The sequence below is a fragment of the Oncorhynchus mykiss genome, chromosome 3, assembly GCF_057628025.1.
Source record: "Oncorhynchus mykiss isolate SJ-2025 chromosome 3, ASM5762802v1, whole genome shotgun sequence".
Classification (NCBI taxonomy): domain Eukaryota; kingdom Metazoa; phylum Chordata; class Actinopteri; order Salmoniformes; family Salmonidae; genus Oncorhynchus; species Oncorhynchus mykiss.
Window position 1 is genome coordinate 8,521,885 of NC_143024.1, and position 25,616 is coordinate 8,547,500.

Here is a 25,616-nt window from a genome sequence, read left to right on the forward strand (position 1 = left end):
CATTATGTCTGCAGTAACATGTTCCATACCCTTCAGAACACAACCAGACTAAAGTCAAACAGCCAATCAGCTCTTCATTATGTCTGCAGTAACATGTTCCATACCCTTCAGAACACAACCAGACTAAAGTCAAACAGCCAATCAGCTCTTCATTATGTCTGCAGTAACATGTTCCCTTCAGAACACAACCAGACTAAAGTCAAACAGCCAATCAGCTCTTCATTATGTCTGCAGTAACATGTTCCCTTCAGAACACAACCAGACTAAAGTCAAACAGCCAATCAGCTCTTCATTATGTCTGCAGTAACATGTACCCTTCAGAACACAACCAGACTAAAGACAAACAGCCAATCAGCTCTTCATTATGTCTGCAGTAACATGTTCCATACCCTTCAGAACACAACCAGACTAAAGTCAAACAGCCAATCAGCTCTTCATTATGTCTGCAGTAACATGTTCCATACCCTTCAGAACAGAGCAAATGGTTCTGGACTTTATCATGGAGCCAGACTGCCACCTTGTGGTTAGTTGTGTAGACCTTGGTCCATTTGAGACAAACCAAAAGCAGACTCCTTCAGCACAAAACCCCAAACCCATTTAGGGCAGTAGGGACAAAGATGGATACACCGTGAGGCCAACAGACAGTAAGGACCAAGATGGAGGATGTAGGACAAAGAGGGATACACCGTGAAGCCAACAGACAGTAAGGCCCAAGATGGAGGATGTAGGACAAAGAGGGATACACCGTGAGGCCAACAGACAGTAAGGCCCAAGATGGAGGATGTAGGACAAAGAGGGATACACCGTGAGGCCAACAGACAGTAAGGACCAAGATGGAGGACAAAGAGGGATACACCATGAGGCCAACAGACAGTAAGGACCAAGATGGAGGACAAAGAGGGATACACCATGAGGCCAACAGACAGTAAGGACCAAGATGGAGGACGTGTAGTTCACAGTAGACAGCGCTACCACTAGACCACCAGACACATTCACACCAATTTCACAGCTTGCCATTGACCTGTTGACCTACCTGTCATCAACAACACCCAACCACCCCATGACCCCCATCCCTTCTACCCCGTGACCCCATCCCCTAACCCTTCCACCCCGTGACCCCATCCCCTAACCCTTCCACCCCATGACCCCAACACCTAACACTACCCCCACAACACCTAACCCTACCAGCCCATAACCCCTGCTCCCCATCACCTCGTAACCAAGGCAACCATCACACCAGGCCACATTATACTTGTTGTTGTTGTCGAGGCCAACTATTTGAACAGCACACACTGGTTCCTACCTGTCATCTTGTATCCGCTCGCTGCCAGCTGTCCAGCCATGTATTCTCCGTCTGAGTTGTTGTGGGAGCAGCCCCACGTCCTCATCCAGATCTTCTGCATGCCCGGGATCACGCTACAGAGAAGAGGATGTATCAACTACAACTACATGCAATGAATGCTGGGCCCCGTTTATACTATGGGAAGGGACTCAGACGCTACAGAGAAGATGATGTATCAACTACAACTACATGCAATGAATGCTGGGCCCCGTTTATACTATGGGAAGGGACTCAGACGCTACAGAGAAGAAGATGTATCAACTACAACTACATGCAATGAATGCTGGGCCCCGTTTATACTATGGGAAGGGACTGTTGGCTTTTAGTACCCTGTTTAAATGTGTTGCTATATTTCACAAGAATATGTAGATAAGCAAGAAACACAAGCAATGGAAGGGGAGAGGAAGAGTCGGAGTCTTCGAAGCTGATAATGAAATTAAGTAATTGGGGGTCGATGAAGCTCGACAGCTTGCATTCTATAATGAACCCTAAATGGCAGTGTTACTCTACAGTTAAATTGAAGTGGCCGAGAAGTACTGATTTGGTCCCTGGCTAGTGGCAGCAGTAGAGCCATCTTCAATAAGGCATGGTCATTTGTTTCTTTAGGTCCTCTGTTCACACCTCATTCTGATTGGAGGTGGTTAGAGGGGAGGAAAGTGTTGAGGAGGACAGAGGTTGTGAGGAATGGAGGGAAAGACTATTGAGAAAGAGCCATAAAAATAGAGATAAGGTAGTAGCAGCACAGAGGTGTGAAGGAGCCATCCTCCCAAGTTCGTCTAAGCATGCTTTAAAAATGACTGGGACTGAACCCCGGGTTTCCTGCACGTCACAATACTGAGATAGCCCCCTGAACTAAAGCCCCTAGACATTAGCTCAGGAAGACAACTCAAGTCTTCAGCTCTCGGGCAAGGTTCCCTCTTTAATCAAACAAATGTGCATTGATTTAACCACACCTGTCTGCTTGCAGCACCTCTGTCGTCTGCTGGGTGTTTCTCTTCCTGACTCTGGGGACGATGCTCTTCCTGGCATACTGCCTCTCCTGTGGAGTCGGGTCGTCAGCTGACACCATGTCCTCAATGTCATCGATCAGGGAGTCACAAGCAGAAGGCATAATGACGATCTGGTAGAAAAAAACACACACACACGTACACACATAAGAGTTACAAAATACAGAGTTAAAAGCCACATTGTGGACCTCTCAGAGTAGTGTAGTCAATGATAATACAGTATGTCTCATAGCTAGATATGTCCCGTGTCGATCCACAGATGAACTAGCAACACGCTGTTCTTTGGCGCGAACGACCCCCTCCTCGGCCCGCCTGAGTCCAGCTAACTTCATTAGAAAACTAGCTAGGCTACTTACCCAAGATCAGTCTCAGCAGGGACATGTATAGTTATATCTTTACTGGCTGTTTGACAACTTTAATATTGTTCGGATAATATATAGTATGATTTACAAAAGGTGGTGTCAAAATAGTCAAATTACTGCGACAGAAGCCTGGTCTAGCTAACAGTTAGCCACTGTTAGCTTTTATATTCAATAACTGGGCTATGTAGCTACATTTATGCATAACAATAACACAATTTATACGGCACAGAGCCCGTTTTATACCTATATTGTCTCTTTAAAACGTGCCTTTCTGCCAGCTAACATTTGTACAGTAACACAGCAAAACGACCCACGTGTTTCTGTTTTGGAATGGCACGTGCGTTCAACTTCGTATTACACTTCCTCACCTGTGTTTATGTCCGGTTATTACTTCAGTCGTTAACACGGCACTAATAAATGTCCACTCTCAAGTGGAAGACAAACTCAAAGCTGCTAGCTGGAAGGTTGTTGTGATCAGCTCTGACACAAAGATTGTCTATTATATTGACAAGAGAGTCGATTCGCCGCTCTAACAATGGAAATACATGTCCGTAAAGATGGAAGGCAGGCAGGAAGAGACCTAGATCAGGTGGGACCATTCTAGCCAATCAGGGGGCAGATACCCGTATTAGCAGGCCACAGAGACAGATAGAGAACTCACTCACTAAGTCACTTTATATATGATCTACCTCACTTGCTTTGGCAATGTTAACACATGTTTCCCATGCCAATAAAGCCCTTGAATTGAACTCATCTTTGCATCTGTGCGAATTGGGGCTGTCTCCATTTTAAAGTAGTACATTTTCTCCATTGGCCGATTGCACCCAGCAATCTACTTTAAAACGGTGGAAGCCCTCAATGGCAATGTCCATGTTAAAATAGGTTTTATCCATCTATCTTGAAGACAGACACAACCCAAATAGTAGTTTTTTTCCTAAGTTGCGGAATTGCCACGTGCGTCCACTTACAAACCAGTGTGTTAGTAACAACCTACCCATTACAAAACGTATATTCGATCAAATAAGCCTCACGTGGCAAATGAGCAATTACATGTTTTGTAGACCAAATTGTACATTCACGGACCCCCATACAAAAGATCCTCACTTCGTGGGCTTATTTTTCGTGTGACGATTCTGGGTGGAGTAAAGCCTCTCGCTTTGCCTCTTTCTCTCTGTCTGGCGTACTTGCTGGGCGCATTTTGATGACCACGTGGAACAATGGAAGGGAGTGAGGGACAAACTTCTTGCCTCGTGACAAGCGAAATCCGTTGTGAGTTACCTGAAATGACCCTAATCGCGGTTTATTTTTTGTACTCTTTCTGCACTCATTTGGGGGGCGAGCAGGGTAGGGATTTTCCCACCCAAAATGTCATGTTGCCCACCCAAATGATGCTAGAGTCTAGCCAAAACTTATTTTTTTTTTTACTAGCAAGTCAGTGAAGAACAAATTCTTATTTACAATGACGAAATTGCAGGATATTAGCTCAGAAACAGAGAAAATGTCTGCCCACCCAGAAATATAGTCCTAGAACCAGTAATTAAATTTATTACCATAGTTAAGTTACAATTGCCATATTTATATTGCTTTTATTCAAGTTTTGGTGAATTTCAAACATCCAGAATATAAAACACCTCCTCAATGGCACCAACCCAACAGATGGTCCTGTTCAGATGCATTATATATATATATTTATATATATACACAATTTATATCAAAGCTTTCAAATAGAACATACATGTTTTAAAAAGCCATGTTACAATAAAACTGAAAATTAAATCTGTATTTTCAAAAATATTCACATAACATACTCTTTCATGCATTCATATAAAATAAAATGGAAAATAAACTTTGAATAAGCAGTGTGTAATCTCCATGGTTACGTCTCAAATGACATGCTATTCCCTATCTAGTGTACTAGGGCTCATAGGGCTCTGGTCTAAAGTGCCACTTACATAAATTGCCATTTGGGACGTATCCTATTTGTGTTTATAATAAGCATCCATCCACACACATTGGGAAAGACAGGCTTCCCTAATCACTTCAAAAATGGTTGAACATCGGAGAGGAATTTATGACCAGATTCCAGGTCAACGTGAGATAAAAAATGGTTAGCCTGGTTAAACCCGACTTGAATGCTACGTGGTGAATGCAACGCAGCTTTCAATCTGGTTCAACCAGGCTATAAAATTGTAGGGAATTCCTTTTTTATATAAAGTCTTATATAGAATGAAAATCTAATTAGTATAAGAAAGAGAAAAAAAAAATTCAAGTTGAGTTTATAAATACATATTCACATTGATATAAATATGAAATTAAAGATCAAGAGAGGAAATGTATTGACAAAATGTTTTGTGCACTTGGGGGGGGATTTTTTTCTACATTTTCCAGTACCTTTATAACAAGCAAAATCCTATTAGAGACGTGAACACTGGCAAAATTGTAATCCCAAAAGGTATGGAAAAATGGGATAATTCAACCATGGCAACAATACTACCTTACTATTCAGTCCAGTAAATTCCTCCATTCTCCTCCATGAGAAACACCAATGATGTAAGTGAATCCCCAACCCTGGTTACATGAACTCATCGTTTGAAGACTTCGGTTTCATTCCTATCACCAAGGAACGCGCTCACTACGCAAAAAACATTTACACACACACACAAATTAACTGGCTAAAACACAAACACACGAATGGAAACCAAGCCATTATATCAGAATATTAATTCATATATGCATCATTCTATCAACATAACACATCCACGTGCCTGACCATCAAAGTCACCACCAAACCATCCTAGACCTCTGAACTCAGATACAGGTAAGAGGCAAGCCAAACAGCCTGTCACCATGACTACTCTGCTAAAATGGCCACCTATCAGGTAAGAGGTAAGCCAAACAGTCTGTCACCATGACTACAGCTCTAGGAATCAGAACATCTACTGAAATGGCCACCTATCTGACTAACATAAAACACCCCAAAAATAAACAAGCATTAGCATAGTAATAAAACAACATCTAGAGCCAGAGGTAATCTACAGTACCTAGTGAGTGATCAGAATCATACCTTCATTTAAAGAAGATGGTTTCTAGACTTCAGGGCACCAACCCCCCCACAGCTTATACCAACATCCAGTCAGCAAGGCAATATCATTCAATTATCATCTAGGGCTAACTTAAGACTATCCTGTCTCTACTTCACTGTGACATCAACAAAAATGATACGACAATATCTAGCCCCCCCCCCCCCACCCAATTAGCCGAATGAACATACAACCGAACACATTTAAGAGTTCATTCGGCATCCAAATCAACCAAGTAGCCACCCTTGATCTGCTTGGTGAAAAGTTCCTTCTTTTAATTCTCCACACAAAAAGAAATGTTGATGTCCGTCAGAAACACATTTCCCTTTAAGTAGAGGGAGATGTCCCATTCATGAGCTTGTGATTTTAAAATGGGGGGGGTGGGGGTGATGGCTGTGTTAAAATATTCAGATGAGCACCGTAAGCAAGCGTAAGGTCCATCTACAACAGCATTGCTCGCTGACTAAAGGGTACATCTGTAGAGGGTATACGGTAATACTGATTGTACACCCAAAAGGGGCGCTATTTTTTGAGGCACAAAACAACTTAGGCAACAGGGCTCTTAAATCCAAGAGGGGGTTGAATATCTCTGTTGTAAACAAGAGACGCTTGTTCTTAACATCTCGCTACTTAGCTTGCACGTTAGCAAACCAAACGCTGGAGCCCTGAGCTGGATATCATTTCACACATCTTAGATTCCCTTATACTTAACCTTTAGATATACAGCACACAACACCCCCCCCCACCCCCCCAAAAGAAAAGTATTGAAAATCATGATATCGATATTTCTAAATCCCCAGTAGAAGGTATAGCGCCCAAGCCTCATCAGCACAGAGCCCAAGACTCTCTTTCCAAGATCATTTGAGGAATTCCTTCAGAGCAATAACATACCGGTTGCTTTTAACTGTGGTTGTTCTTGGAAATATCCATTCAAATCGATACAGACCGGGACAGACCAACTTGGGTTTCTGATTAAACCACGACTTGTTGAATTTAAATTTGGCTGACGCTTGTAAATCCATTATTTGCCCACAGCAACAACAAAAAAAAAGGCTAAATATCCCTCGTCAGTCATTAGACAGTTAATATGAATGTCAGTTATAAGTAGGAGATAATATCTTGACAAGTCCCCAATCGAAACTAAGGGGTCAACTTGTACTTTATCATACAGTATCTCCACAATGAGTGTTGCTCTAAAGTATTAGTTAGAGTAGAGGCCCTGGTTCCTAAAAAGTTTCAAAGACAAACTCAATGGTTTTTGTGCCAAAATCACTCTCACTGCCATATTCTACATACGAAGACAAAAGCATAGAACTCATCGGCACAAACGTAGATCAGCCATAGGGTCAAACTGGTCACCTGACACGGCAGAGAAGCATCCAGAAGGAACACACGAGCAGCTGTCTAAAAACACACCGTTACAGAGGGGTTTCCACCAGCGCCAGTTTGGATAAAAGGCAGCTCTCAGTGATCAAGAAGGTCTGAGAAGTGAGAGAGAGTTGGTCAGGGTCGTTTTCATTAGGCCACAAGCGAGGCAAAACATTTCCGCAACTGAAAACATCCCCCTGTTTCAGTTTCAATGAGTTTATACGTTTTTTTTTGTTCCTACTGAACACGACCCAGTTTTAAGGCAGTCTACAGTGCCTCGACAAACAGGCAGGTACAGGGAGAGAAAGACGGAGGGTGTGGGGGGGGGGGGGGGGTCTCTCACCCACCTGGCCCAGTGTACTGCCATGACAAACAGGCAGGTACAGGGAGAGAAAGACAGCAGGTGGGGGGGGGGGGGGGGGTGTCTCTCACCCACCTGGCCCAGTGTACTGCCATGACAAACAGGCAGGTACAGGGAGAGAAAGACGGCAGGTTGGGGGGGGGGGGGGTCTCTCACCCACCTGGCCCAGTGTACTGCCTCGACAAACAGGCAGGCACAGGGAGAGAGAGAGAGAGATCTTTTACCCAGCATGCCCCGTGTACCTAATCCTCTTTAAACAGAGGGAAAGGATTGCCAAGGAGCTCCCCCCCATGGTGCAGTCTCTCTCTACAGACGGATCCCTCTCTGCTCCTCCATGACAGTTACATATGAACACAGAAGACATTTCCCTGTCTCTCCTGGTACACGTGAACACAGAAGAGACAAGTGTCCCCTATGTCTCCCTCTACTCAGTAATGGGGGAGGGGGGGGGCACATCCAGTCTTCCACCCCTCCCTCTTACATCGAGGGACACATGAGTTCTTCCAGAGGAAGCTTGTCAAAGTCACAGGTGTCGAAGAGATCGCTGATTCCCTCGTCGTCCTCTAAGCTCAGCATGTAGTCCTCGTTGAGGAGAGGGGGGGACAGGTTGACGAAGGGCCCGGCCCCGTGGCCCTCCAGGAGCCCAGACAGGGAGGAGGGGATCTGGTCCTCCGTTTGCAGCAGGAGGCTGGTGAAAGGGGAGGTGATGGGGGACAGGTTGGTCACCATCACCGCAGAAGGATCTGGAGGGACATAGACGTTACTGCTGCCGCCTGTTGAGCTCTCTGTGGGGGAAAGGAAACAGGATGTGAGAGATGTTACAACTAAAAAACACTAAATGTTGATTGATCAAGACGCAAAGGAAATTTGATCAGGCCTAAAATATTAATCGTAAAGAGTGTGCACATGCTGACAGGAAAGGTACCTGCTGACACTTTGAGGAAAGGTGAGGAGTGTCCTTGGACATCCGGGCCGCCGTTCTTCACAGGACTACCGATGTTCTCCTCCGGACAGAGGAACACCTCAATAGGCCCCTTGGTGCTGGTGAGGAGGACCGACAGGCCCTGGTAAACAAACAACATGACCCATTGATTAGTTATAGAACAGGTGTCTCAACCTCAAGTGACACAGACCCAAAACCACCCAGCTAACAACAAAACGTTCCCGCAACTTTAGAGAACATTCCCTTAAAGAGTGTATTAGGTCATTACCTAACGTTTTCATAGGAATGTTGCAGCGACGTGCAAAGGGGCGTTTCCAAGGACCATTCATGGCAACCATGTTCTGTGTATGTTTGGTGGGATGTTGAAGGAATATTCTCCTAACCCACAGAGAACTGGACACCATGAAACACGTCTAGAACATTAATATTGATTAGTCTGGAGAACATGTAGCTACGTTCAGGGTACGTTATGTTTGACACTCAGGGAATGTTCTCCAAACTAAATGCTCCTAACTCCAATGCTATATAGGTTCTCAGGTTCTCTCTAACATATTTAGAATGTTCCCCTAACTAATGGAACACTGGACACTCAAACATCTGGGGAACATGGACAGGTAACATTACAAAAACGTTCTCTCATCCTAATCTTGTTAGCTGGGTGGTCCCTAGGACGTCACTGACTAGTACATGGACAGGTAACATTACAAAAACGTCCTCTTATCCTAATCTTGTTAGCTGGGTGGTCTCTAGGACGTCACTGACTAGTACATGGACAGGTAACATTACAAAAACGTTCTCTCATCCTAATCTTGTTAGCTGGGTGGTCCTAGGACGTCACTGACTAGTACATGGACAGGTAACATTACAAAAACGTCCTCTCATCCTAATCTTGTTAGCTGGGTGGTCCTAGGACGTCACTGACTAGTACATGGTAACTGCCTGACAACTACAGTATTAGTCCATTCTAAACTCAGCAACAACAAAAACACATCCCCTATTCAGGACCCTGTCTTTCAAAGATAATTCATTAAAATCAAAATAACTTCACAGATGTTTATTGTAAAGGGTTAAACACTGTTTCCCATGCTGCTTGTTCAATGAACCATAAACAATTAATGAACATGCACCTGTGGAACGGTCGTTAAGACACTAACAGCTTACAGACTGTAGGCAATTAAGGTCACAGTTATGAAAACTTAAGACACTAAAGAGGCCTTTCTACTGACTCTGGGAAAACACCAAAAGAAAGATGCCCAGGGTCCCTGCTCATCTGAGTGAACGTTCCTTAGGCATGCTGCAAGGAGGCATGACAACTGCAGATGTGGCCAGGGAAATACATTGCAATGTCCGTACCGTGAGACGCCTAAGACAGAGCTACAGGGAGACAGAACGGATAGCTGATTGTCCTCGCAGTGGCAGACCATGTGTAACAACACCTGCACAGGATCAGTACATCTGAACATCATACCTGCGGGACAGGTACAGGATGGCAACAACAACTGCCCAAGTTACACCAGGAATGCACAATCCCTCCATCAGTGCTCAGACTGTCCACAATAGGCTGAGAGAGGCTGGACTGAGGGCTTGTAGGCCTGTTGTAAGGCAGGTCCTCACCAGATAGACATCACTGGCAGCAACGTCACCTATGGGCACAAACCCACCATCGCTGGACCAGACAGGACTGGCAAAAAGTGCTCTTCACTGACGAGTCGCGGTTTTGTCTCACCAGGGGTGATGGTCAGATTCGCGTTTATCATCGAAGGAATGAGCGTTACCCCGAGGCCTGTACTCTGAAGCGGGATCGACTTGGAGGTGGAGGGTCCATCATGGTCTGGGGCGGTGCGTCACAGCATCATCGGACTGAGCTTGTTGTCATTGCAGGCAATCTCAACGCTGTGCGTTACAGGGAAGACATCCTCGTCCCTCATGTGGTACCCTTCCTGCAGGCTCATCCTGACATGACCCCTCCAGCATGACAATGCCACCAGCCATAGTGCTCGTTCTGTACGTGATTTCCTGCAAGACAGGAATGTCAGTGTTCTGCCATGGCCAGCGAAAAGCCCGGATCTCAATCCCATTGACCACGTCTGGGACCTGTTGGATCAGAGGGTGAGGGCTAGGGCCCATTCCCCCCAGAAATGTTGGGGAAATTGCAGGTGCCTTGGTAGAAGAGTGGGGTAACATCTCACAGCAAGAACTGGCAAATCTGGTGCAGTCCATGAGGAGGAGATGCACTGCAGTACTTAATGCAGCTGGTGGCCACATCCGATACTGACTGTTACTTTTGATTTCGACCCCCCCTTTGTTCAGGGACACATTATTCCATTTCTGTTAGTCACATGTCTGTGGAACTTGTTCAGCTTATGTCTCAGTTGTTGAATCTTGTTTTGTTCATACAAACATTTACACATGTTAAGTTTGCTGAAAATAAACACACAGTTGACAGTGAGAGGACGTTGCTTTTTTTGTGCTGAGTTTAGTTCCAACGAGAGGTCCTTAGAAAGTGTTTTAAAATGGACGCTGTTCTCCCAGGGGGGAAATCATAACTAACCCTTGTATAAAAACACTGCAGTGGACAGACATGCTGCATTGATTAGGTATTGATTCAATTGGTAGTGATCCTCAACCTAAAGTACATGGACTGGTGTCTGGACTGGTGTCTGGACTGGTGTCTGGACTGGTGTCTGGACTGGTGTCTGGACTGGTGTCTGGACTGGTGTCTGGACTGGTGTCTGGACTGGTGTCTGGACTGGTGTCTGGACTGGTGCCTGGGATATTGTTGACCAGTACCCTCTGTTGTCGGACACTGATTGGGTGATTGTAGTGCGAGCCGTCGTCCAACGCGGTTCGTTTTAGGTGTTAGTCGACGTTGAAAAGAGAAGAACCACAACTGCATGTACCTTGTACACAAACACAATGTTGTAGAACGTACACTAGACGAACACAAAGAGGACCGTCTCAAGGTCATATTGATTGTCTGATTACCTCCTGTGGGTCTGGCACCTCCAACTTGGTCTCAGAGGGAGCTTTCACCACGATGACCGTCTGGTCCTTCAGGTGACGTAGCTGACGGATGTCTTGATATGTCACATATGCAAACGTGGACCAGGAGGGTTAAAGAAACATTGACCAGCTTTGAGCACCTCAGTGACACTAGATATAACGGCTTCATAGTATCCTACGAAGAAAGCCTTGGCTCTTCCTGTTTTTCCTATTATAACAGTGTGGTTAACAGTGTGTGTCTGCTAAGGATATTTGTGGCTGTGCGAGGCCTCCGTCATCTGTTGGACGTCCAGGGTACAGCTCTGGATCAGCTCGTCCAGTCTCCTCTCCTCCTGACCCAGGTCACACAGCTCACTGCTCAGACTCTGGCTGCTGGTCAACGTAGACCCATCCTCAGACAGGTTACAGCCCCTGGAGGGGGGGAGAAAGAGAGAGAGAGAAAAAGAAAGAGAGAGAAAAAGAAAGAGAGAGAAAAATAGAAAGAGAGAGAAAAATAGAGAGAGAGAGAAAAATAGAGAGAGAGAGAAAAATATAGAGAAAGAGAAAAATATAGAGAGAGAGAAAAATATAGAGAGAGAAAAATATAGAGAGAGAGAAAAATATAGAGAGAGAGAAAAATATAGAGAGAGAGAAAAATAGAGAGAGAGAGAAAAATAGAGAGAGAGAGAAAAATAGAGAGAAAAAGAGAAAAATAGAGAGAAAAAGAGAAAAATAGAGAGAGAAAAAGAGAAAAATAGAGAGAGAGAAAAAGGGGAGGGTTTTAACACAGGACACAAGCCTGAAAACTATATTCATTACCTCATGCAGTTAGATCAAGTCAGTGATGATGTCAAGTGATGCCCCCCCCTAAGGGGATGAACTTGTCTGAATCAAGTTGTTCTTGTGAGACACTTACATCCATTGGATGTTATTCTTAGACTTCTTCTTGATCAGATGCACCCCCTCCAGTACGTTGGTGATGTCATAGAGGCGTCTCTTCTGCACCTTGAGAACCTCCGCGGCCTGATTGAGGTCGATGACGCCGTCAGACGACTGGCCCAGCAGCTCAACAAACTTCTTCGTCAGCAGGCCCAACGACGTGTCGTAGCGCGTCTTCTCTACCGGTGACCTCGGAGCTACAGTAAGACGGGCGGGGGGGAGAGAGAGACAGAGAGACAGGGACAGAGACAGAGAGACAGGGACAGAGAGACAGGGACAGAGACAGACAGAGCGACAGACAGAGAGCGACAGACAGAGAGCGACAGACAGAGAGCGACAGACAGAGAGCGACAGACAGAGAGCGACAGACAGAGAGCGACAGACAGAGAGCGACAGACAGAGAGCGACAGACAGAGAGCGAGAGAGAGAGCGAGAGAGAGCGAGAGAGAGAGCGAGAGAGAGAGCGAGAGAGAGAGCGAGAGAGAGAGCGAGAGAGAGAGCGAGAGAGAGCGAGAGAGAGAGCGAGAGAGAGAGCGAGAGAGAGAGCGAGAGAGAGATATCCAGTTGAGTATTATATTTAAAGTTGGATGGGAGAGCGTGTTTAATTAAAAAATACATAACATTACAAGTTACAGTATGTTCTCACTGCAGTGAGCAAATAAGCATCTTTACAGAATGAGGGGATTCCATTAAAGCCCCGGGCCACCGTTGATTCCATTCGTTTTGGAACCGAGCTGCTTCCCAGGCGTCTGGTCAGGGCCTTTTGGTCGACGGCAAAGTCGGTGTGGAGTAATGAGTAGGATTGTGTGTTTTCACATACAAAAATTATTTCTTTAGATAAAGGGTCATTATCTGCCTTCCCACTGAAAACTTGTTTGAAAATTCAAACATATATTTTATGGAAAATAGATGTTGTAGGTTTCTGAACGATGCATTATGCGGCCTTGTTGACAACGTGCCCGAGCGGCGCAGACTGTTCGATTTCAGAAGGGCCTGCTTTTACCCACACACATCATGGGCCATAGCCCAGTACACTGAGCCCAACTTCCTCATTGATCATGTTTAGCAGGGGTGGCCAACCATCCTCCAATTGTTAGTAGTTACTATCTTGTCTCATCGTTACAACTCCCGTACGGGCTCGGGAGAGACGAAGGTTGAAAGTCATGCGTCCTCCGATACACAACCCAACCAAGCCGCACTGCTTCTTAACACAGCGCGCATCCAACCCGGAAGCCAGCCGCACCGATGACCGGAGGAAACACTGTGCACTGGTAGGGATATCCTTGTCTCATCGCGCACCAGCGACTCCTGTGGAGGGCCGGGCGCAGTGCACGCTAACCAGGTCGCCGGTGCGCGATGAGACAAGGATATCCTTACCAGCCAAACCCTCCCTAACCTGGACGACGCTGGGCCAATTGTGCGTCACCCCATGGCCTCCGGCTGCGACAGAGCCTGGGCTCGAACCCAGAGTCTCTGGTGGCACAGCGATGCGGTGCCCTAGACCACAGCGCCACCCGGCAGGCCCCAGGAGGGCCACTTTATAGGAATGATGGGCTTTATAACACAGTCACAGACACTTGAACCATCTGCTCTGGCCCAGTCTTACTTTTGGGGCTCTTGAGCCCAGGCCCGGAGGCTCCTCCAGCCTTTCCCCTGGGGGTCCTGGCTCCTTCGATGGGGTACTGGTGGTCCGACTCATCCAACGCCAACCTCCGCTTGGCCTGCAGAAGGTAAACACCGCAGTCAAATTACTTCTCACAAAACAGATAAAAGATGTTCTTCAGTATCGTTCCAACTGTGTGATAGGCTTTAGATAATTCAAACCTACTCTGTAGAATAGTTTCTACACCTTGAAATGGTATAACACATTTTAACAATGGCAATAGAAAAGAAAGCATTTGACTTCACTTGTAAAATATGCTTGTTTTGTACACGGAGAATGCTCCATTAGCGCCACGTCCCATTAAGAAACTGAAGTGTGTTCGTCAGTGTACAACAGCTGTGCCTCATTCGTTTGAAGACAACTCATTTAGCAGACTCATAAAGAGCAACTTACAGCCTTGTGTTTTCAGCTTTAAAAAAAAAAGGAATCCAGGTGAGAACCACATCACATTCATAAAGATGAGTTCTATATTGTGAAAAGATAAAATCAACCAACATGCCCTCCATGTCATAAGACCACGACTTGAAGATGGCTCGTGGAGTGTCAGTTGAGATGTCGGCCATTTTGTCCAACGACATGGCGTGAGGGCTACTTTATTTACAGGCCTGAGAAAGAGTGATGAAAACAGGAATGCTGAGTATCTCGCCATGGGGCGGCAGGGTAGCCTAGCGTTGGACTAGTAACCGAAAGGTTGCAAGTTCGAATCCCCGAGCTGACAAAGTACAAATCTGTCGTTCAGCCCCTGAACAAGGCAGTTAACCCACTGTTCCTAGGCCGTCATTGAAAATAAGAATTTGTTCTTAACTGACTTGCCTGGTTAAATAAAGGTCAAATAAAATAAATGGGTGTTTCATGTGTAGAGAAATGCAAATCGCGTCCGTCGGGTCAATGAGGACATTAGTGTGTGTGTAGCAGGTCAAAACTAAAATATGAGGGAAACCATGAGGCCAGTCATTCACGAGGGACAAAATATAGATCATCAACATCGGGTTTGTTTGAGAAAATGAACATTTTCATAATATCAGACGGCTCTGTCGGGTATTTTCATGAAGCTAGAGATGGAACTAATAAAGAGGTCCTTGCTGCTGGGACAGTTCATAAATATTAAATATGGCTACCATCTTTGCACACCCCAAACCAATGTCCCAGTCAACCCTCCCTCCCTCCCCCCCACCCCCATCTAATGCATCTTCCTCTGTGAGCAAATGGGGATCCTGAACGCAAACTAGCCATGTCTGTAGACTAATGTCAAAGACAGTAGAGTAGAACGTCTGCTATTGTGCTGTGGCTTTTTGATGCATGACCAGAAATGTATCTATATGGAAGGCATTTCCGCAATTTCATAGTTTAAAAAAAACACAGGAAGCACGCAAGCATACGAGCTATTATAACAATGTAGCTAGTTAGCAGCTATAACGATATTCGATATGACGCGGTAAACTAAAAGACAAGACGATAGTCTTAGTTGAGCAACAGAAGGATAGTTGGCCTGTGTTTGTAGTTAGCTGGCTAGCTCGCAGGCTACCTACCGAGTGAGCCAGTCAACCCGCTTTCCAATTCCCTTCCCCCCCAAGTCCAAAACACTAACAGGGCCTAGCCACTCATTTCTGACAAGTAATTATTGTACAGCTAGCCTAGCAAGCTGAAGCACGACTGTGTGTCAAACATGCACGGAAACTTGCAAGGCTAGAGCTGCTCTTGAACCCTACACCAAACCCAAACACTCTCTCAAGTTGGAAAAACGGATGAGAAATTGTTTCGGTGTTGGCTGTTGACCTTTTACGATACGGGTCTGACCCCTTAGCAGTTGATAATACATGGCTGGCATATCTTATCAGCTAGCCAACAGGCTACCCAAACTAAATGACTGATTTATATATAGCTTCACCTGTAAAAGTAGCTAACTGCGGCTTGAACAACAATAACTGCTATCAGACTCGTGTAAAAACCCCAACTATTGAGCGAACCTCCCGAGTCTGTTGGGTGACTCAAGGGGATCAGGGAGAGCGACCCAACTAGCTAACGTTAGCTCGCTAGGCTACCAACGCACGAAGCAGTTTCTGGTTCATTTCATTTCACTGCAATACAACAGAAAACGACATTAGCAAGTTTACCGGTGGACGTCCTAATGTAGGTCGTTGTCCGGTTCCGTTTGTTGCTCCGTTTGGAGTGGAATATATACTGCCAGCTGGAGGTTCGGACAAACAGACATTTGAAGTCTGTGTAATGCTGCAGGGCGGTGGAGTTATAATTTGGATATAAGTGGCAGTTGTAAAATGAGGGGTTAACCGGTCGGACAATGCTGTCAATACCGCATTTTTATCTAAAGAGCCTCCAACCCCTGCTATTATTACTTTATCCGGGGCTGATGAGATCCCTCTTCTCATCTTTGTGGGCTCGGGTACCCTTTGTCCCTTTAGTTTAAAGCCCCTTTTCAGATAATCCACCGCGACAAATTCAAAAATATTGATATGAAAGAGTAGATTATGATCTTATTTGCCGATATTTGTATGTTTAAAAGTATATTGAGAGCACATTTAGGCAGATGCAATGGATTAGAAACTAGCGCGAGTCTCAGCCCTGCCAGCTCAAAAATGGCTCCAGGAAGCTGACAATGAATGAAGGGATACCGTTTACGCGCGAAGGAACCCTCCCGCGAAACTCAGATTTCCCGGGAAATTTTCAAACAATATTTGCATATGTGACGCGATTGGTTACACTAAGTCATAACTCCACCTATTTTATGTACGTTCCCTAGTTTATTGACCAATGACATTATAGAAGATTAGGCGGCACGCGTTCATTGGACAGTCGAAACTGGACACGTCAGACGCAATCAACGTGTCCATATAATGTCAGCGAAAAAAATAATAATCAAACCGGTTGAATTTTTTCATACAACGTAAACTAAACTGACTTTTATAAACTATGCAGAATTTTGTAGAATTATTTATTTTTATTTATTTATTTAAAATGGGCTTAGTACTTGGTGAGTTTATGGCAGCTAAAGCTAGTTTGCCATTCACAAATGCTGGTGCATTTTACTAGAATCGTTTTACAAACTGCTGTTGCTACTTTCATCGCCTTTCAGACGTGCACACAATCATGTTCTTGCCCGACTCCATTTCTGTCCTTGTCGAGACAAACATGGCAATAGGTGACAATGAGTTTGCAATACGTAATAACACAGACTGGCACTCAGGCTTAATGATGTTGTGATTTTTTGCTAGTCTGTTGACTATTGCTGTGCACTAAAGACAAGGGAATTTCCCTCATGCTTTACAGCACATCCGATGCTTTAAACCCCAGACTGTCTCACATCTAAACTATGTATTGCTTTACAGCACATCCAATGCTTTGACCCTGTGGAGTGTCTGACCCTCCTACATCTAAACTAATTATTGATAACACGTGAAACTTCTGTATTTACAGAATGACGGGATTCTGTATTGTCATGCCCCAGTGATGGTGTTAAATAAACAATTATCTTTATCGTCATTTATCGTCATTTTGAAATGTAGTGCACTACCTTCACTATACAGCAGGGGGTGCCCTTCACTAAAATCAGAATTAGTAAAGCCATTTATAATATATATTTTTTTTTAATTTAACCTTTATTTAACTTGGTACGTCAGTTAAGAACATATTCTTATTTACCATGACGTCCTGCGTCATCTGGCCCTACAAGTTCAGCCATTGATGAAGCTGTCGAATGCAATGTTCCTATTTTATCTATTTGAAATTACAGCGCAAATGAAGAACATACCTCTGTCAATCTCTTGAGAGCCCAATGCCACAAGGTCACAGGGTTCTAATTTTAACAATTGACCACAGCGGGGTCAAAGTGTACAACTGTCAGGACGCTTTGTCTGACCATTAATTATCAACCGCATGCAATATGTTTTTGGAAACCGCAGAAATTCTACTTTCATATCACCCCCAAAATGATGTTACAAATACACATAAAACGTAGTGTTTTAACATATTCACACGGAGGTGTTCTGCATTGCACTTCCCTGAGCTAATGGAAACTCGGAGGGGACAAAGCCAATCTGCTGGTTTGAAGCTGTGTTACATCCTAAACCTCTGTGTTAACCTGTGGTGAAACAACTAACAGTAAAGTGTGGATTTGTAAAGCTATTTTTGAATGATACTTAAGTTGAGTGTGTTCAATGTTACCAAAACCGTATAGCAAATCAATGATCAACTGTTTCTCGATAGAGTGTTTCACACTTGACCAAATCACCTCAGCTAATCAAAAGGGATGTGGAATGAGAAGGGCTAACCTGACTTATGACTTGACCCACACCTTGTGTATTACTGCCCCCCCCCCCCCCCCCAAAAGTTGGAAGAAGTGACGTCACAAAAAACGATACAACATTTCAGTCCACTAAGACAAAAACTTTCACTGAAACACTGAAACTGAAACTAATTAATATAAAAGTTTTTTAAATTTTTTATTATACAACTTAAACTAAATAAAAACGATCAAATCAGATTTGAAAATTAAATTAAATTCAACTGAATTCAAAGTCAAAAATTTTAAAAACGAATAGCAATAAAAACGAATTGAAAAATAAAAATATATATAATAACCTTGGAGCTTTTGGGATTCTATTTCAATTCCAGTCATTTCAGAAAGTAAACCACATTCCAATTTCAATGTACTTCCTGAATTGTCTGGAATACACCCCAACCCTGCGACCTACTCCTTGTGAACATTCAACACAACTGTGTCACGTTCAGAAACTAGATCAGTAGGTGGGATAATGTAGAGTTATTAGAGGGGAGGGGGCCATCCCATCCGCCACCTACTGTTCCTGTTGCTCCTGCCTCAGTCCGTGATACAACTGACAGCTCTGTACCACGCCTTGGTAGGCTACTGGCTATATCAGCAGTCAGCACTAATTCTCGCATATTTGCCAACTGTCACAATAGCATATTGTTGTTAACTACGACTGCACAGAGAGGACGTCGAGTTTTTCTTGAGTCGGCATAAATGTTCGGGATGTATTTCAATCAATGAACAGCAATGAGATTGTAGAAGCGCTTTATTTATTTCTTTGGTAAAACCTTTCTTTCTTTCTTTCTTTCTTTTTTACGGAGGAGCGACTTCAAACCTTTACCATGCATAATGGACGAGTTGACAACCTCTTCGTTTAAAACCACCGGTTCCAAATGGTTGCTTCCAGTCAGCGATTTCTTTGGATTCCCATTGGATCAGGTAATCTACACTTTTCCAAAATGAGGGGGGGAAAAAAAATCGATTGGCTTAAAGTCAGTTATTTGAATGTAAAAGGATCGTATCTTGTCCTGCCATAACTCTGGAATGACATGACAACATTCTGGTCATCTGACTTGGCATTTACACACAATTACATTTGCATAAGTATATCTAGAGACATTCTGCTTGTATCCAAACTAAACACAGAATAGAATTCATAGAATTGAAAGATTCTGTTGTCCTAAGGCAAAAACACACACTATGAATGTACAGTGCCTTGCGATTTCGGCCCCCTTGAACTTTGCGACCTTTTGCCACATTTCAGGCTTCAAACATAAAGATATAAAACTGTATTTTTTGGTGAAGAATCAACAACAAGTGGGACACAATCATGAAGTGGAACGACATTTATTGGATATTTCAAACTTTTTTAACAAATCAAAAACTGAAAAATTGGGCGTGCAAAATGATTCAGCCCCCTTAAGTTGTTGATTCTTCACAAAAAAATACAGTTTTATATCTTTATGTTTGAAGCCTGAAATGTGGCAAAAGGTCGCAAAGTTCAAGGGGGCCGAATACTTTCGCAAGGCACTGTATGTAGAGTCTTGTCAATATCTCATGTCTGGGGGCGTCATGTCTCCGATGCAGGTCAACTTCTTGGCATGTCAGGTGTTTGCCCTTGGTGCCTCCTTCTGGTTCCGTCTTTACCTCAGCCCTCAGTTTTCCAGCCCCGTGGTCCGACATGCCGTCGCCACACTCTTTGGCCTCTCCTTTGTCATATTCTGTTTCGGCTGGTAAGGATCACTCTGGTGCACTGGTTAGATGAGGGTATACAGGTTAAAACAATGGTCGGATCACTTTGTTGAATGGAGGACACTACAACAGATGGACCCAGTTTAGTCCTAATCACCCAGTTTAGTCCTAATCACCCAGTTTAGTCCTAATCACCCAGTTTAGTCCTAATCACCCAGTTTTTAACAGTAACCTAGATTAGGGTATACAGGTTAAAACAATGGTCGGGTCACTTTGTTGAATGGAGGACACTACAACAGATGGACCCAGTTTAGTCCTAATCACCCAGTTTTTAACAGTAACCTAGATTAGGGTATACAGGTTAAAACAATGGTCGGATCACTTTGTTGAATGGAGGACACTACAACAGATGGACCCAGTTTAGTCCTAATCACCCAGTTTAGTCCTAATCACCCAGTTTAGTCCTAATCACCCAGTTTAGTCCTAATCACCCAGTTTAGTCCTAATCACCCAGTTTAGTCCTAATCACCCAGTTTAGTCCTAATCACCCAGTTTAGTCCTAATCACCCAGTTTTTAACAGTAACCTAGATTTTGTTTTGTGTTGTTTTGGTCGCTGCAGGTATGCAGTCCATATCTCCGTCTTGGTGATGGTTTGCTACAGGATTCTGGTCACAGCTGACATCCACAACATTCACAGGTAAACACACACCATCACGTCTCCCATGCAGATACTTGTAATAACATCTTAACCACATGGGTCCTTCTTTGCTAACATGTTGATGACAAGTTAAGCTAGATAGGAAGTGGGAGCTGGACCAGACTGTCTCTATCTCTATATCTCTCTGTCTCTGTCTGTCTGTCTGTCTGTCTGTTTCTCTCTCTCTCTCCTCTCTCTGTGTCTGTCTCTCTGTGTCTGTCTGTCTGTCTGTCTGTCTGTCTGTCTGTCTGTCTGTCTGTCTGTCTGTCTGTCTGTCTGTTTCTCTCTCTCCTCTCTCTGTGCCTGCCTGCCTGCCTCCCTCCCTCCCTCCCTCCCTCCCTCCCTCCGTGCCTGTCTCTCCGTGCCTGTCTCTCTGTGCCTGTCTCTCTGTGCCTGTCTCTCTGTGCCTGTCTCTCTGTGTCTGTCTCTCTGTGTCTGTCTCTCTGTGTCTGTCTCTCTGTGTCTGTCTCTCTGTGTCTGTCTCTCTGTGTCTGTCTCTCTGTGTCTGTCTGTGTTTAGGTCCTGGAATGTGATGAATGTAGGTAGAAAACAGAATAGTAACACTGCTGAGGTTTTCCATTAGGGATTCCTTGGAAGAGTCTAGATAGAGACGGCATTGTTCCCTGTGCCATCGCCCATCGCCTCGCCCACTCCAGTCAAAGAAAGATGGGTCATTGGGTTGTGGGTTACTGTGTGCTAAAAGACCATGTTTCTCCATACTGTGTGTACTGTCCATCTCCAGTTGTACTTGAAGGTGATTGCTAAGATGAACACGATCCATTCCACCTCGTAGTTGATCTTTCTCCCGTATGCAGATGAGGAACTACCAGACTAAAACATGAAAAAGGTTTCATTCATTGAAAGTGCCACTCATTCTTAGCATGGAGGGATGTAGAATGTTACTCTGTAGCTACATGTTCTCAATCTGAATTACATATTAAATATTAGTTTTTATTTCATTTTATTTCACCTTTATTTAACCAGGTAGGCCAGTTGAGAACACCTTTATTTAACCAGGTAGGCCAGTTGAGAACACCTTTATTTAACCAGGTAGGCCAGTTGAGAACACCTTTATTTAACCAGGTAGGCCAGTTGAGAACACCTTTATTTAACCAGGTAGACCAGTTGAGAACACCTTTATTTAACCAGGTAGACCAGTTGAGAACACCTTTATTTAACCAGGTAGGCCAGTTGAGAACACCTTTATTTAACCAGGTAGGCCAGTTGAGAACACCTTTATTTAACCAGGTAGACCAGTTGAGAACACCTTTATTTAACCAGGTAGGCCAGTTGAGAACACCTTTATTTAACCAGGTAGACCAGTTGAGAACACCTTTATTTAACCAGGTAGACCAGTTGAGAACACCTTTATTTAACCAGGTAGGCCAGTTGAGAACACCTTTATTTAACCAGGTAGGCCAGTTGAGAACACCTTTATTTAACCAGGTAGACCAGTTGAGAACACCTTTATTTAACCAGGTAGGCCAGTTGAGAACACCTTTATTTAACCAGGTAGACCAGTTGAGAACACCTTTATTTAACCAGGTAGGCCAGTTGAGAACACCTTTATTTAACCAGGTAGACCAGTTGAGAACACCTTTATTTAACCAGGTAGACCAGTTGAGAACACCTTTATTCAACCATGTAGGCCAGTTGAGAACACCTTTATTTAACCAGGTAGGCTAGTTGAGAACACCTTTATTTAACCAGGTAGACCAGTTGAGAACACCTTTATTTAACCAGGTAGACCAGTTGAGAACACCTTTATTTAACCAGGTAGACCAGTTGAGAACACCTTTTATTTAACCAGGTAGACCAGTTGAGAACACCTTTATTTAACCAGGTAGGCCAGTTGAGAACACCTTTATTTAACCAGGTAGACCAGTTGAGAACACCTTTATTTAACCAGGTAGACCAGTTGAGAACACCTTTATTTAACCAGGTAGACCAGTTGAGAACACCTTTATTTAACCAGGTAGACCAGTTGAGAACACCTTTATTTAACCAGGTAGGCTAGTTGAGAACACCTTTATTTAACCAGGTAGGCTAGTAGAGAACACCTTTATTTAACCAGGTAGGCTAGTAGAGAACACCTTTATTTAACCAGGTAGGCTAGTTGAGAACACCTTTATTTAACCAGGTAGACCAGTTGAGAACACCTTTATTTAACCAGGTAGACCAGTTGAGAACACCTTTATTTAACCAGGTAGACCAGTTGAGAACACCTTTATTTAACCAGGTAGACCAGTTGAGAACAAGTTCTCATTTACAACTGCGACCTGGCCAAGATAAAGCAAAGCAGTGCGACACAAACAACAACACAGAGTTACACATGGAGTAAACAACAACACAGAGTTACACATGAGATAAACAAACATACAGTCAGTAATATAATAGAATGTAAGTCTATACACAGTGGGTGCAAACGAGGTAAGGCTATAAATAGGCCATTGTGGTGAAGTAATTACAATTTAGCAATGTAACACTGGAGTGATAGATGTGCAGAAGATGAATGTGCAAGTAGAGATACTGGGGTGCGAAGGAGCAAAAACATGAATAACCGTATGGGGATGAGGTAGTTGGATGGGCTATTTACAGATGGACTATGTACAGGTGCAGTGATCTGTGAGCTGCTCTGACAGCTGGTGCTTAAAGTTAGTGAGGGAGATATGAGTCTCCAGCTTCAGTGATTTTTGCAATTCATTCCAGTCATTGGCAGCAGAGAACTGTAAGGAAAGGTGGCCAAATGAGAAATTGGCTTTGGGGGTGACCAGTGAAATATACCTGCTGGAGCGCATGCTACGGATGGGTGTTGCTATGGTGACCAGTGAGCTGAGATAAAGTGGGGCTTTACCTAGCAAAGACTTATAGATGACCTGGGGCCAGTGGTTTTGGTGACGCATATGTAGTGAGGGCCAGCCAACTAGAGCATACAGGTCGCAGTGGTGGGTAGTATATGGGTCTTTGGTGACAAAACGGATGGCACTGTGATAGACTGCATCCAATTTTCTGAGTAGAGTGTTGGAGACTATTTTGTAAATGACATCGCCGAAGTCGAGGATCGGTAGGATAATCAGTTTTACGAGGGTATTTTTGGCGGCATGAGTGAAGGAGGCTTTGTTGCGAAATTGGAAGCCGATTCTAGATTTAATTTTGGATTGGAGATGCTTAATGTGAGTCTGGAAGGAGAGTTTACAGTCTAACCAGACACCTAGGTATTTGTAGTTGTCCAAGTCAGAACCGTCCAGAGTAGTGATGCTAGTCAGGAGGGCAGGTGCGGACAGCAATCGGTTGAAGAGCATACACTTAGTTTTACTTGCATTTAAGAGCAGTTGGAGGCCACGGAAGGAGAGTTGTATGGCATTGAAGCTCGTCTGGAGGGTTGTTAACAGTGTCCAAAGAAGGGCCAGAAGTATACAGAATGGTGGGATGTAGGATGCTACTCTGTAGCTTCATGTTCTCAATCTGATTTACATGTCTCCTCCAGGTATACTATGATCACGACCGTGTTCTCGATCTGATTTAAATGTCTCCTCCAGGTATACTATGATCATGGCCGTCAGCTACCTCGCAGTGTGTCAGGTGAGCAGAGTCTTCATCTATAACTATGGGATCCTCTCAACAGACTTCTCTGGGTAAGTAGCCATGTTGTTCCAATTGTGTGAAAGATGTGACCTCACTATTGGTAAGGGGAGACCTGGGTAAATTGTATGAAATATGTGAGCTCACTATTAGTAAGGGGAGACCTGGGTAAATTGTAACGGTCTTTGTATCTGTTATAGACCTGTTTGGGTTTGTGTTGCTCTATTCGTCCTCAGCATGTTGTTGTTTCCACCATACTGAATGTGTACAACCACATGTTGTTGTTTCCACCATACTGAATGTGTACAACCACATGTTGTTGTTTATCATACTGAATGTGTACAACCACATGTTGTTGTTTATCATACTGAATGTGTACAACCACATGTTGTTGTTTATCATACTGAATGTGTACAACCACATGTTGTTGTTTATCATACTGAATGTGTACAACCTCATGTTGTTGTTTATCATACTGAATGTGTACAACCACATGTTGTTGTTTATCATACTGAATGTGTACAACCACATGTTGTTGTTTATCATACTGAATGTGTACAACCACATGTTGTTGTTTATCATACTGAATGTGTACAACCTCATGTTGTTGTTTATCATACTGAATGTGTACAACCACATGTTGTTGTTTATCATACTGAATGTGTACAACCTCATGTTGTTGTTTATCATACTGAATGTATACAACCTCATGTTGTTGTTTATCATACTGAATGTATACAACCTCATGTTGTTGTTTATCATACTGAATGTATACAACCACATGTTGTTGTTTATCATACTGAATGTATACAACCACATGTTGTTGTTTATCATACTGAATGTATACAACCACATGTTGTTGTTTATCATACTGAATGTATACAACCTCATGTTGTTGTTTATCATACTGAATGTATACAACCACATGTTGTTGTTTATCATACTGAATGTGTACAACCACATGTTGTTGTTTATCATACTGAATGTATACAACCACATGTTGTTTATCATACTGAATGTGTACAACCACATGTTGTTGTTTATCATACTGAATGTATACAACCTCATGTTGTTGTTTATCATACTGAATGTATACAACCACATGTTGTTGTTTATCATACTGAATGTATACAACCTCATGTTGTTGTTTATCATACTGAATGTATACAACCACATGTTGTTGTTTATCATACTGAATGTGTACAACCACATGTTGTTGTTTATCATACTGAATGTATACAACCACATGTTGTTTATCATACTGAATGTGTACAACCACATGTTGTTGTTTATCATACTGAATGTATACAAC

General features: G+C 43.6%; 3 protein-coding genes and 1 long non-coding RNA gene across 7 annotated transcripts in view; 2 read left to right on the forward strand and 2 right to left on the reverse strand.

Annotated features, from left to right (window-relative positions):
* Positions 1-3,292, reverse strand: part of LOC110506554 (CDKAL1 threonylcarbamoyladenosine tRNA methylthiotransferase) — a 699,428-nt gene extending 696,136 nt beyond the window's left edge. Inside the window, exons 1-3 of one of the 2 annotated variants that reach the window (XM_090230627.1) lie at positions 3,080-3,292; positions 2,296-2,462; positions 1,304-1,416 (exon numbers count right to left, since the gene is read on the reverse strand). In XM_090230627.1, the coding sequence (XP_090086753.1) occupies positions 1,304-1,416; positions 2,296-2,453 (271 nt within the window). In that variant the 5' untranslated portion in view covers positions 2,454-2,462; positions 3,080-3,292. The remainder of the gene's footprint in view (positions 1-1,303; positions 1,417-2,295; positions 2,463-3,079) is intronic. The other variant, XM_090230628.1, reaches the window with a different exon arrangement.
* Positions 3,293-4,268: 976 nt separating this feature from the next.
* LOC149984300 (uncharacterized) lies at positions 4,269-6,524 on the forward strand. Its single transcript, XR_016494945.1, has 2 exons — positions 4,269-5,529; positions 5,591-6,524. It is a non-coding gene; the product is annotated as an uncharacterized LOC149984300 (long non-coding RNA).
* A 940-nt stretch (positions 6,525-7,464) lies between these two features.
* Positions 7,465-16,667, reverse strand: LOC149984301 (transcription factor E2F3-like). The gene is made up of 7 exons (XM_090230632.1): positions 16,162-16,667; positions 13,991-14,105; positions 12,362-12,581; positions 11,719-11,877; positions 11,449-11,563; positions 8,446-8,584; positions 7,465-8,305 (listed from the first exon to the last, which is right to left on the reverse strand). The coding sequence occupies exons 1-7, from the start codon at positions 16,432-16,434 to the stop codon at positions 7,998-8,000; spliced, it is 1,329 nt and encodes a 442-aa protein (XP_090086758.1). The 5' UTR covers positions 16,435-16,667; the 3' UTR covers positions 7,465-7,997.
* Positions 16,668-18,754: 2,087 nt separating this feature from the next.
* LOC149984302 (membrane-bound glycerophospholipid O-acyltransferase 1-like) overlaps positions 18,755-25,616 on the forward strand; it is a 24,727-nt gene continuing 17,865 nt past the window's right edge. For 2 of the 3 annotated variants that reach the window (XM_090230631.1, XM_090230630.1), the window contains exons 1-4: positions 18,755-19,271; positions 19,920-20,065; positions 20,645-20,722; positions 24,262-24,357. Coding sequence is in view for 2 of the 3 variants with exons in the window: in XM_090230630.1 (XP_090086756.1) it covers positions 19,182-19,271; positions 19,920-20,065; positions 20,645-20,722; positions 24,262-24,357 (410 nt within the window). In the remaining variant the exon portion in view is untranslated. The remainder of the gene's footprint in view (positions 19,272-19,919; positions 20,066-20,644; positions 20,723-24,261; positions 24,358-25,616) is intronic. The other variant, XM_090230629.1, reaches the window with a different exon arrangement.

Excerpts from the sequence above, each read along its gene's own strand:
- LOC149984301 (XM_090230632.1), bottom strand. The coding sequence starts at position 16,434 with ATGAGAAGAGGGATCTCATCAGCCCCGGATAAAGTAATAATAGCAGGG. Across the intron at positions 11,878-12,361 it reads AAGAATAACATCCAATGGAT|GGGCTGTAACCTGTCTGAGG; the intron begins GTAAGTGTCTCA and ends CCCCCCCTCCAG. Across the intron at positions 8,585-11,448 it reads AGGTGCCAGACCCACAGGAG|GGCCTGTCGGTCCTCCTCAC; the intron begins GTAATCAGACAA and ends TTTGTTTACCAG.